Here is a 12,672-nt window from a genome sequence, read left to right as displayed (position 1 = left end):
ATATGTATATAGAGTATATCATTAACTTCGGATTAATCTCTTTTGCATAATTTTTATACATAAATGTTTTATTTCTTAAACCTTATTTATTTTATTCGTTTTATGGGTTGTTAAATTATTAATATGGATGTTTATATGATATGATTAAGGTCAATGTTTGTATTTGCCTATTATTTGTTTAATTGCTTCTAGTTTAAGTTTAAATTGTTATTTATCTTTTACATTATATGTATCGTTATGCAATTATGTTCCATTTGTAAGAGTTGAATTTTATTAAAGCATCATAATCGTTTTATAATCCTTAAAAAAGCTTGGTGTTCATAGTTCTCGAGAGAATTGTGCCCTAACTTACTGGGCTTCAATTCTTCTCGATGAATTAAGATAATCAAGTGTTCATTTTTTAAAAACCATACAATTATTAAATTCTTTAGATTTCAAAATGTTGGATCCTAACTTATTGGATACGACATTTTGTTATCTCAATTTTAAAATAAAGGCAATATTTGATGTTTAAGAATTTCGAGAAATTGAACCCTAGCTTACCGGATTCTGATTTCTCGATTGACTTAAATAATCAAATATCCTTCTTAAAACATGTTTTTTAAAAAACATTAAAAGGGACGAATCTAACTTCAAAGATTGAACTATTACACTCTAACTCACTGAGTGTGGCGGTCTATTTCTTTGAAATGGGTCCGTCCATTTAACCAATTCAATTATTTAAGCTTTCATTTCATGAGATCGTATTTAAAAATCTTTTCAAAATTTCGACATTAAGACATTAAACAATCAATTCGGTACCAATTTTGGGTGTCACGAGGGTGCTAACCCTTCCTCGTGTATAACCGACTCCCGAGCCTGTTTTCTCAAAATTCGCAGACCTAAAATTATTTTCAAGGTGGTCCAATCACACCTCAATAAAAGATCGGTGGAGACTCCAATTTTCTTTTTTAAGTCGACAACTAAACTTTTTTTTGGTTTTTTTTTTAAAATGGTTTCGACAATATTAATAACAAATGTTTCGTAGTATAAAGGTTAAAATATGTCATAAGTCTATGTACTCTTTACAAATTTACAATTTAGTCTCTGCACTTTTATTTTCAAGAATTTAGTCCCTCTACTTTTTAGGTTTGAAAATCAAGTCCAATTGTTGACATTGTTAAATTTTTTGTCAATTTTGTTGATGTCATATTTTTAATAAAAATATTCACTTGGTAGTCATGTAACTAAAAATGATGTTGTAATGAACCTGAATTTAACAAAATATTTTTAATATATGCAAAAACAATGTAAAATATAAATTTATATATATAAAATAAACTCAATTAAATAATGAAAGATAAGAAAATTTCAAATGTATGTTGGTTTCACTAAAACAACTTTTATGAAATATTTTAAGAAATCTATCAAACAACAAAAATATTTTACATGATTTATCCAAACACCAAAAATATTAATGTTTACAAGAAAGAAAGTCATTTTCCGTAAATTATTTTTCGAAATCATTTTCAATAAAACAAAGAAACCCTTATTTTTAGCAATGGGGAGGAAAAATTTTCACTTATTTTGAAGAGGTCTTATTTTTTTTATAAGAGTTATTACTCAACTTTCTAATTTCAAGTTTAAATCAGTACTAACTATTCTTTATTTTATGTCTAATTATTGTAATAAATAAGTTTTTTCTCGTATTATTATACTAATAACTAAACGAGGCAACATATCAGAGTAATTTGTGTTTTGTGTAACGTTTGTGAAGTTTAAGTATGATAAAAGAAAAAAATATTTTAGGTACCAAATTAAAGAGATGGATTAAAAGAAAAGATAAAGTTGGTATGGGAAAGAAAAAGAAAAAAAATAGTAGTGAAGTGGAAAGGTGATATTGGGTTGGATCGGCCATTGTATCCTTCATTTATTTCCTCTCCTGTTCTCTTAGCCCATAAATCAAGTCTTAATCAACTTATGGGTTAGAAGTTGGTACATATATAGTAATACCATTTTAGGTTTAGGGTTTTTGTAAGGCGAGTGAGTGTGTAATTTTCTTCCTCTCCGCGAAGCCAGCCGCTTGGTAGACAGGAGAAACATGAAGACCATTCTTTCTTCCGAGACGATGGACATCCCCGATGGGGTTAGCGTCAAAATAAAAGCCAAGGTTATCGAAGTTGAGGGTCCCAGGGGTAAGCTCATCCGCGACTTCAAGCACCTCAACCTCGACTTCCATCTCATTAAGGACGAGGAGACCGGCAAGCGTAAGCTCAGGATTGAGGCTTGGTTCGGCTCCAGGAAGACTAGCGCCGCCATCCGCACCGCTCTCAGCCACGTCGAGAACCTCATCACCGGCGTCACCAAGGGATACCGTTACAAAATGAGGTTCGTCTATGCTCACTTTCCCATCAACGCCTCCATCACTAACGCCAACAAGTCCATCGAGATCCGTAATTTCCTTGGCGAGAAGAAGGTCATCTCTTTACCCTTTCTTCTGCTTATATTGGATTGGAATCTGACTGTCACTGTTCATTCTTTTATTTTATTTTTGTATTTGGGGAAGGCATTTAGTACTGTTTTTATTTCATATGGTTTCATGTTCTATTGTAGGGAATATAAATTTCTTAGGAAGAACTGTTTTCTGTCAATCCATGTTGTTCTGACTTCATTTGCCTATGCGTAGACATGGGCAGCCATTACTTTTTTCAATCCAATTGTTCACCATGCTCAATTGTCGTCATGTTATTGTTTCAAGAGTTGGAGATATACCTGCTAATAACCTGAAATTATATATAAATATTGGCTGCTCATCTTCTGTTGGTGAACAAACAGGTGCGCAAGGTGGATATGTTGGAAGGGGTTTCCATAGTTCGATCTGAGAAGGTGAAGGATGAGATTGTTTTGGATGGTAATGATATTGAACTTGTGTCACGATCAGCAGCTTTGATAAATCAGGTAACCATTGAATCCGTTACACAATATTTCACATGCATGCTCTGTACATACAGCTTAAATATTTTGCTTTCGTAATCTAAGTGTTGGACCTTGGTATGAAACAGAAATGCCATGTGAAGAACAAGGATATTAGAAAGTTCCTCGATGGTATCTATGTTAGTGAGAAGGGAAGGATCGCCGAAGAGGAATGAATGATAGGGTTATCTCTTGAGACATAGTTGTAGTTCTGCTTTATTGAGAACTTGGTTTTTGTTTTGACTTGAATTCAACTGCGGAGTACAAGGATGTTATCTTTATTTATTGTTGAGAAAATTTTGAATCTTTTGTTTGAATTTTGTACTTCAATTATGTCTTGATGCATTTTTAAGCGTTGTGTTTTCTGTGTGCTGGTTTTGAGAAATTTCCTTGTGCCATGTTTATCGGTGTCGGAAATATGTGAACTCATAATAGGTGAACTCAGTGGCGGAGTCGGGTACTTAAATATTTTTACTATCGTAAAAATGTAATTTCATCATTTTAATAATTTATACATTTATAATTCTAAAGGGTTAAATTAAGTTTTTATTATTTTGGGATTAAAGTGTAATTTTACTATTATTAATTTAAAATTTTATAAATTATAAAAGACTTAAATTAAAAATTTATCGTTTTGGCCCTTGGTCATTATGATTGTCACAAAACTTTCACTGCGACTCTTCTTTCTTAATGATATAATCTAAATTGGTTTAAACATTAGGAAACGCTTTGGCTAAGGTTTTTAAAGTGGATGTTTGAACTCATTTCAAGCATATGTGTGTGTGTGGTTTTAAGAGTTGAATATAAAGGTATTTTAGTCGTCACATGCGTCGAATGAAACCGTTATTTATCACCACCTCTTTCAGAGAAATTTGTTTCTCGTTAATCAATAAAACACGAAGTGGGTTCTTAAGAAAAAGAGGTGATATACATGACACTCAAATACCAAATGTTTTTTTCTTAGCTAGAATCGTTTCTAAGGCATGCATTATGATATTTATTTTCAGCGACCAATTATGAATCTGTTACACAAAATTATTTTTTCTTTTATTTAATCAAAGTTAATATCTTTTTATTTTCTCTAAATTTTATTTTAAGCCTCAAATCATATATTTATCATAAATTATATTTAAAATAAATGTAATTCTCACGTGTGTATATATCATGTAATTCAAAATAAATAAATTAAATTTTCATAATCAAATCCGATATCATAATAAATTGTTTGAGTTTTTATCATAGTTACAATTTAATTATCTCATTATTAAAACTTTGGTTTATTTGAAGTTCAATGTTTGGTTTAACCCACATCAATTTAGAGTAACTTCATTTAATTATTATATTAAGAATTTTACTCAAGCTCACTAATTTTTCAATGATAATAAATGAATTCATGCAACATAAGCTTACTTTATATATAATCAATTTTTTTTCAAAACTAAATCAATTCTAGCTTTTTAAAAAATTAAATCTTATCCAGTTTTTGTACATGTTATTGATGCCTGAGAATTTGAACAATAGAAATATTGATGTCATTGAGATATGTTCAACAAGACAACAATAAAAGCAGACACAATACTTTTACGAGAATAGACACGTGATACTTTTATGAAAATATGACACAAGCAGCATCATGACAATAATGACAACAACGAATATGAGCATCAGCAATGTAGACAACATTCAATAAGAAAACATCCTTAACATTGTTGGCATATGTTGATCAATTTAATTTGATTCATTTTGAAAATAATGATTTTTTTTAATTTAGAAATTGAAAACATAATCCAAACGCATATGTTGAAATCACTGAAATTAATAAAAGAAGAAAAATCTAGTTTAATTTTTTTTTTTTTGGGTTTTGTTTCTCTGTTTTCCATTTAAGTTTATTTAAAAAAAAACTTTTTATTGAATGAACAATTTATAAAATATTAGTAATTTATGAAACACGAAAATGTAGTGACAGTTGGATAAGTATGGATTTTAAAAAGGTTATCCAACACCAAATAAGAAAATTGTTTGAATGAGTAGTTAGGAGTTAGGACAGCATCAGCATCCTGATTTTGATAGCCAACAAAATGGGAAAGACTGGAATGTGGGGGCATCTTATTCTCATACTGATTATGAATTCCACTGGCTACTCGAGTAAGTTAAGCTTAGTGTTGAAATGCGTCATCCCCTATACCTATAAACCAGTTTCCATTTCTTCTGTAACCATGAAAAACTTCGGTTATTACATGGCAATGGTGGTAGTTCAATTTGCTTATGGTGGATCAAACATTCTCATCAAAATCGCTCTTGAGAGAGGCCTCAATCAATTTGTCTTCCTAGTTTACCGCCATAAACTTGCCATGCTTTTGTTAGCCCCCCTCCCCTGCTTATGTACTTGAAAAGTAAGCTAAACTTACAAGTTTCAGTCTCTTATTATTCCTAGTCAATCCACCACCAAAAATTTCAGGAGAACCTGTTTTGTATTTTGCAAGCAGGAAAGAACGTCCTTCGCTTTCGTTGCCCATGTTTGGCCAAATATTTTTGTTTTCATCTCTAGGGACTACTATTCATCTTAATTTGTACTTTGCTGCTTTAGCTTACACTTCTCCAACTGTAGCCACTGCCTGGAGCAATGTTATCCCTAGTTTGACGTTTCTAATGGCAGTTTTTCTGAGGTATATGTAAAGACTAAATCAATCCTCACCTTTTGGCCTTCCAATCTCAGCTGAATATTGCTTTTCTTTTTTATGTTTCCAATTCAGGATGGAAAATGTGAAGATTAGAAGTGGCAGCGGTGGAGCAAAGGTATCGGGTACCTTTTGGAGAGGAGGGTTCCAATTGAAAGGCTTTGTAGAGAGGCCATTGATAAACATATATGGCACAAATGGTTCTGAATCTCAAGAGTGAGTATAGTAGGCATGGAAATGAAAGTTGGATCAAAGGCTCTGCTCTTGATCTAGTCAGTTACATTGCTTGGAGTGGATGGCTAATTCCCCAGGTTAATAGATATTTATTACTGTATGCCATTTTCATGTAGATACCGTGGATAATTCTTTCTTCATTTCTTTTTCCTATTTTTGGTAATAATTTCTCCCTCTTATTGCAGGCTGAAGTATATCCACCTCAATTATCGCTAAATGCTCTAATCTGCTTCATTGCATCGTTTCAATCTTCTGTTCTTGCCCTGTTTTTTGCAAGAAATCCACTCCTGTGGAGACTGGAGCGGAATGTACAGCTTTTGACCATCACGTAAGTGCTCCATCCAGAATTCAACTAAGGCTATTTTTTTTAATTCAAACATTAATTTCAAACTTTAAAAATTTGGTAAAAATACAGCTTTTCATACAAAAATTTGATTTTAAACTAAAATTTTAACTAGAAATAAAAAAAATTTAAATTTTTTAAAATAAACTTATTTTTTTTATCTCCAATTACATTTCTATTTTAGAAAAGCAAGTCTAAAATTAACATTTTAATTTCTTAAAGGCACTTTTTTTACATCAATGGTAAATATTATCTTTTTTTTTCATCGCACTTTTAACCTTAATGGTAATTAATTTTAGCTCTTACGTCTCGTACTTGAGGTAACAATGTCCGGGTATATAGAATACTAGTAATTTAGAAAGAAAGAAAAAAAAGAGGACACTCTTACGTAAAATGAGAAGGAAATTGAAGGCTTTCAGCATTATTTGTTTATATGAGATTGCTAAAAATGAAATTTGTTATAGGGAGTGGTGCTCTCAGAGTTAGTCTTCTACTTACAAACATGGTGTATCATTAACAAAGGACCAGTCTTCTCCAGTTCTCCGCAATGTTTATTCCACTGCTTGTCATTGTCGCAGTATTCTCTGCAATTGTTTTCGCAGAGCGACTTCACTTAGGCAGGTAAAGTTAATAATGCTAAGAAAAATGTTGTTTCTTCATAGCCTGTTCGCATGGTTCTCATTTGGTTGGGTTTGGCAAATTTTCAGCATGGTGGGTACATTTCTTATTTTGTACTTTGGGGCAAAAGGAGGGACAGTTTTGTCGCAGGAAATACAAAGAATGGAGATGATCAAAGACTAGTAGTGATCTCCAGCATCAAATGCCCAATAGCCACAAGAGAGGCGATGTGTTGAGAAAAATGTTAATCCCTTGCTTCCACCCAAATATGCTTATTAGTAATTTTGAATCAGGGTAATTTTCATGAAGTGGGCGGTTGGTTGGTTCAATGTGCTCTTTCTTTTAAGTAAAGGAATAAAGAAGACTTTACAAACTGCATAACCAGTAGTTTTTAACACCTTTGGATATATATTTGTTTCGAGAAAACTAAACGTCTGCAGAGGCAAATCTAGGGCCACAAAGGTTGTAAGTGAGATTTGGTGGGATCCAAATGCATCTAAAGATGGTAAAAGTATCATGGACATTTTTCTATTAGGAATCAAATTGTATTTTGCTTCTATTTTAAAAAATAGATGAATTGGTCATTGTATGTTAGATTAAAGAGCAAATACTTTCTGTTAAAAATTTCATCTATTTCTACCGTTAAAAACTAGTCTCTGTACGTCAAGCTGAGATAGACGTAGCACACCATGTGTACTTTTTTAGTTATTCTGTTAATTACGCCAAATATTAACAGTAGAAACAGGGTGAAGCCAGAACAATTTTTTAGGGGGGCCGAATGAAATTTTAATTTCTTATAGTCTATATATTTATAATTTTTAAAGGATTAAACAGAATTTTTATAATTTTAGGGGGGCCAAAATACAATTTTACTTTTACAAATTTAAAATTTTAAAAAAAATGTAGAGGGCCTAAATGGTGATTTTTCATTTTAGGGGGGCCGGGGCCTATGCCACCCCCCTAGAATCGCCTCTGAGTAGAAATAGATGAAATTTTTAATAGAAAGGATCGATTTCCTCTTTAATCTAATATATGGGGACTAATGTACTCAATTTTTGAATAAAAATAGCAAAATGCACTCTGACTTCTTATATAGGGATCTTCATGGTACTTTTACTATCTAAAGATTGAAATTAAATCTCACAAAAGTAACACCATCGAGGTCTTGATTAGAGGTGCTTATGGGCTGGGCCCAACAAAAAATTTAGGCCAGTTTGCTAGGGCCAGGCCAAAAAAAAGACCTAAAATTTTGCCCAACATTGGCCCAAATAAAACTGCTAAAATTAGGGCCCGGCCTGACCATATTAATTTTTTTGTATGATTTTTAAATATATATATATATAATACATCAAAAATACTAAAAATATTAAATTAAATATTTCCCAACAAATTGAAAATAAATTTTAAAAATATGTATACTTAAATAACACTAATATAGATGAAACTTAACAAGTAAATGTCTCTAAAATAATAACAAAATTAACAATAAAACGAGTGTTATACAATATGCAAACAATAACAACAAAATAGTAGTAACATAATAGTGAAATGGTAGTAAAACACGGAGAAAACAACAAGAAAATAACATTAAAACAACAAAAAATAGTAAATTTTTTGTCTTTTTGTGAATTCGGGCTGGGCCCGGGCCAAAAATGCCTTACCCGAGGCCTGTCTCATTTTTTAAATGAGCTTTAGTTTTTTGCCCAAGCCTATTTTTCGGGCCTATATTTTTACTCAAACCCTTCCACTTTTCGGGCGGGCCTTCGAGCCAAGCCAGGTCTAGTCTTGATCATGTCATATTAAAGTTTCAGAAAAAAGTGTTATGAAATTTGGAAAAATGTGTCAAAGCTTTCAACCTATTCAGCAGATTATCACATGTAAGAGAAGAGAGAAAAAAGAAGAAAAAGAAAAAAAAACTTAGTATTTTATTAAAGGGATAATATAATTTTTTGCCCTTCAACTTGGCAAGTAGGTCCACTTTGGTACTTGTATTTCTTTTTAGTCCACTTGGTCCTTGAACTTGCCAACTAGATCTATTTTGGTCCCTGAACTTAAATTATGTCAAGATTTGATGATGTGACTAGTGTTATTGGAACATGATCAGATCAGATAGATCGAGAACTGATTGATATAATATTACGAACAAATGCATTGAACCGGTTGACTCAAAAACTATTTCAAATTGGTAAAAGCCAAAAATCGAGAAAATATAGACAGTTGAACCAATGTCAATTATCCAAGAAGTATTATCAAACACACCATTCAAGGGATTTATTTGAGTTTGAGGATTACCAAACACTATTATCAACGCTCGCCACTGCGCAACATTAAGACCAGGTAACGCAGCAGTCGTCGTTGGGGTAGGAGATGCACCTGTTGAATCATCAACCCCCGTTGCAACAGTAGCACTCGCATGGAACACCCCTCAACCTCGACGAGTAGCAAATGAAGGGCGAGAGGTAGGCGTCTTTCCACAAGCACTACTTGTGCTCTTAGCTTCTAACTTTGATGATGGTGGTGGTGGTGTGGTCATCTTAATTTGGTTTATGGTATTTTAGGGTTTGGCCGTGATACCATGAGAATAGTAGGGTAAAGTCCCAATTATCATTCATCAACATAAGAGAATATATATACATGTCATATCGAAGTTAAAATTGAAATAGGAAAACTACTCCTAGTCATTCTCTACTTCCTATAATATAGAAAACTATTCTTAAAATAAATTATCTCATAATATTCATATCTTTCCGCAATAATAACATTACCAAAATATGCAATTGATGTAGGTAATAAAATGTGTCTAATAAAATTAAAATGTATAAAATATTTTAAGATAAAACTTTGATTGAATGGTAAAGTTAAGATTCTATCAATGGTATGGATTCAAATCACATCATATATAAATTTTATAGACTTTTTTAAAAATGAAAAACTAAAGTGACCTAAAATAATATAACTTGACTTATTTGTAACGCGGAATGTCATTTCGTAATTTCCTTAATCGAGTTGGTGCTCGACTAACTTGTAACATCAACTCAGTCAAAAGTTTAAACAATAATATAGGTAAACAATTACAAAAATAGTTTTAAAATAAAAGGTTTTTTTTCATATTTTCAATAAAATGTATTAAAAATGTTTAAAATAAAATCTTTAAAAATTAAAATTTTAAAATAATTTTGAATAATTTAAAAAATGAAAAATATAGTTTTTTTAAAATTCAAACAATGTTTTATTTGCTCGAGGAATGGTCATAAGGTCTCTCCAAACTTTAATATATTCATTTGGTTAATATTAAATCAAATTTGAACAATTTTTTAATTTTTAAAATGATATTAATTATATATGAAATATATTTTATGTAAATTTAAATACAAAGTATATAAATTATTATTATGTCTTGATTTGTATAGAATGGTGATTAAAGTTTTGTCCAACATCCTGCTTAACACGAATCTCAAATCCTATTCACCACTCTTAATATTGTATAAAAATAAAATATTATAATAAAATAAGTTTTATAAAGATAATAAATTAAGTTATAAAATTTTTTAGTGTATTTTGAAAAAAAGTTACACAATATATTTAAATTTAATTTAAATCAATTTAGAATTTATATTATTATTTAAAATTATTTTACACTAATATTTAATATGCTTTAAATAATTAAATTTATAAAAATATTTTGATATATAAATGGCTTAAATTAATTAAAAATACTTATACAAGTATAATTTAATATAGACAGAATGAATAGCTCAAATTTTACAAACTTTGTTACCATTAAAAGGGTTCATGAGTGAGATTAGATCAAGGTCGATCTCAAAAAATTCCAACTTTGAGTTTATTGGGTTTTTACAAGAATATTATAAAAAATAAAATTTACCAAAATATTATAACTTTTTTTTATTTACCAAAATATATAAAATTTTTTATTTACCAAAATATATAAAAAAACCAAAAAAAACCTGCAAAAAAAATCAGATCGATGTGACAATTAACTGGTCACGCCAATGGGATTGGCGGCACCAAAGGTGCCAAAACCATTGGCGGCACCAATGGTGCCAATACCATTGGCGGCACCAGTTAATAATAGGGGTCGGTGGTGGGGGGGAAGGAGAGGGAAAGAAAGAAAGAAAGAGAGAAAGAAAGGAAGAAAGGAGAGGGAAGAAAGAAAAAGAAGGAAAGAAAGGGAAAGGAGAAGAGAAAAAGAAAGAAAGAAGAAGAAGAGAAGGAAAAGAGAAGAAAAAAGAAAGAAAGAAGGAAAGAAAAGGAAAGGAGAAGAGAAAAAAGAAGAAGAAGAAGAGGGAAGGAAGGAAAAAAAAGAAAAAAAGGTAATTTTATTTATAAATTTAATTTTTTGTAATATTTGTGTATTTAAAATTTATGTTATTTCATTATAGTTATTTCATTATTTTATTTAGCATATATATTTTATGAAATATGTTTAGAAAGAAAAATAATGGTATGTACATTGTATGTTGATTAGGATTTTTTATGAAATTTATTTAGGAATTTGAAATTAAAATTTTAGGAAAATAGCATTAAAAGTAAAATGACAAAGAAGTATGTTTAAGAAAACATAAAATACGAAAAGAAAAACGAGAATTGTATATTTATCGAAAATAATAAAATGCGGAAAAATGCTAAAAATGCACATGTAATAGATTTCAAACATAATAAATTGAAATAATGTAAAATTATAAAATAAAAATTACGATATTTTAAAAAATACGGATAAAAATACGAAGAAATGGTCAAGTAAGAGTGTATTACTTTTTTAAAAACATCAATAATATAATTTATACAAATAAGTGAAACAAAATGTCTTGAAATAATATAAAATTATAAAATACGAAAATAATATAGTCTTATTGAAAGTAATAAAAATCGGAAAAATAATAATACGACCAAAGGGCAGAGGAAAGGGTTTATTGCGGCTTTTTTAGCAAAATATTACAAAAAAAAAACCAAAATTTTATAAAATTTTTCTTTATTTACCAAAATAATAAAGGAAAAAAAAAGGGTGATGGAGGGGAAAAAAAGGCGGCACAAATATGTGGCTAATTACCTTTTAATCCCTGCTTATTTATTATTTTCTTTTATTCCCCCTTAACACACTAAATTAATAAATTTCAAACATGATGCCTTTGAAATAATGTAAAATTATAAAAGACTAAGTTTATGATATTTTTAAAGTAATAAAATGTGGAGAAAAAATACGAACAAATGGTAGAAGTAAGTGTGTGTTACTAACTTTTATAAAATTCGAAATAATTAATACAAAATATTTCAAAGAAAATGTAATGAAATAATATAAAACAATAAAATACGAGAATAATATAATTTTATTTAAAGTAATAAAATCGAGAAAATAATACGAGCAAATGGCGTGGGTAAGGGTTATTTTTTACACCAAATTAATTTAAATAGCACACTAGAGTAATAAATTTCAAACATTATGCTTTGAAATAATGTAAAATTATAAAATTAGAAATTATAATATTTTTTAAAGTAATAAAATGCGAAGAAAAAATACGAATAAATGACCGAAGTAAGATTTATTTACTAACTTTTTTTTTTCAACTTGCAGGCATCGCAATGGCTCGATTGATACGAACCGATATTAGACACATATCTGATGCGACTAATAACGCGGTATGATTTATTATTTGTTAATCAGGAGTTCTATTTATTTAAAAACGATATACGCAGTATATACAAATAAATTATGTTATCGTAATATTTTTTCGTAATTTTACACTATCGGGACTCGCTCGAGTATTAAGGGCCGTGTCGATTGCTTTAAAGATAGCTCCGGATGCACGATTTATGCCGCACTGGAGCTAG

The 12,672-nt window shown here is 30.0% G+C and overlaps 1 protein-coding gene and 1 pseudogene across 1 annotated transcript; both read left to right on the top strand.

Moving 5' to 3' along the window:
- Positions 1 to 1,995: 1,995 nt before the first annotated feature.
- Positions 1,996 to 3,269, top strand: LOC105791276 (60S ribosomal protein L9). Its single transcript, XM_012619287.2, has 3 exons — positions 1,996 to 2,455; positions 2,815 to 2,937; positions 3,042 to 3,269. The coding sequence occupies exons 1-3, from the start codon at positions 2,081 to 2,083 to the stop codon at positions 3,126 to 3,128; spliced, it is 585 nt and encodes a 194-aa protein (XP_012474741.1). The 5' UTR covers positions 1,996 to 2,080; the 3' UTR covers positions 3,129 to 3,269.
- Positions 3,270 to 5,168: 1,899 nt separating this feature from the next.
- LOC105793262 (WAT1-related protein At5g07050-like) lies at positions 5,169 to 7,402 on the top strand (annotated as a pseudogene).
- Positions 7,403 to 12,672: the final 5,270 nt, after the last annotated feature.

This window comes from Gossypium raimondii, chromosome 8 (genome assembly GCF_025698545.1).
Source record: "Gossypium raimondii isolate GPD5lz chromosome 8, ASM2569854v1, whole genome shotgun sequence".
Classification (NCBI taxonomy): domain Eukaryota; kingdom Viridiplantae; phylum Streptophyta; class Magnoliopsida; order Malvales; family Malvaceae; genus Gossypium; species Gossypium raimondii.
Note: the sequence above shows the minus strand (reverse complement) of the source record. Positions and strands in the feature narration are given on the sequence as shown.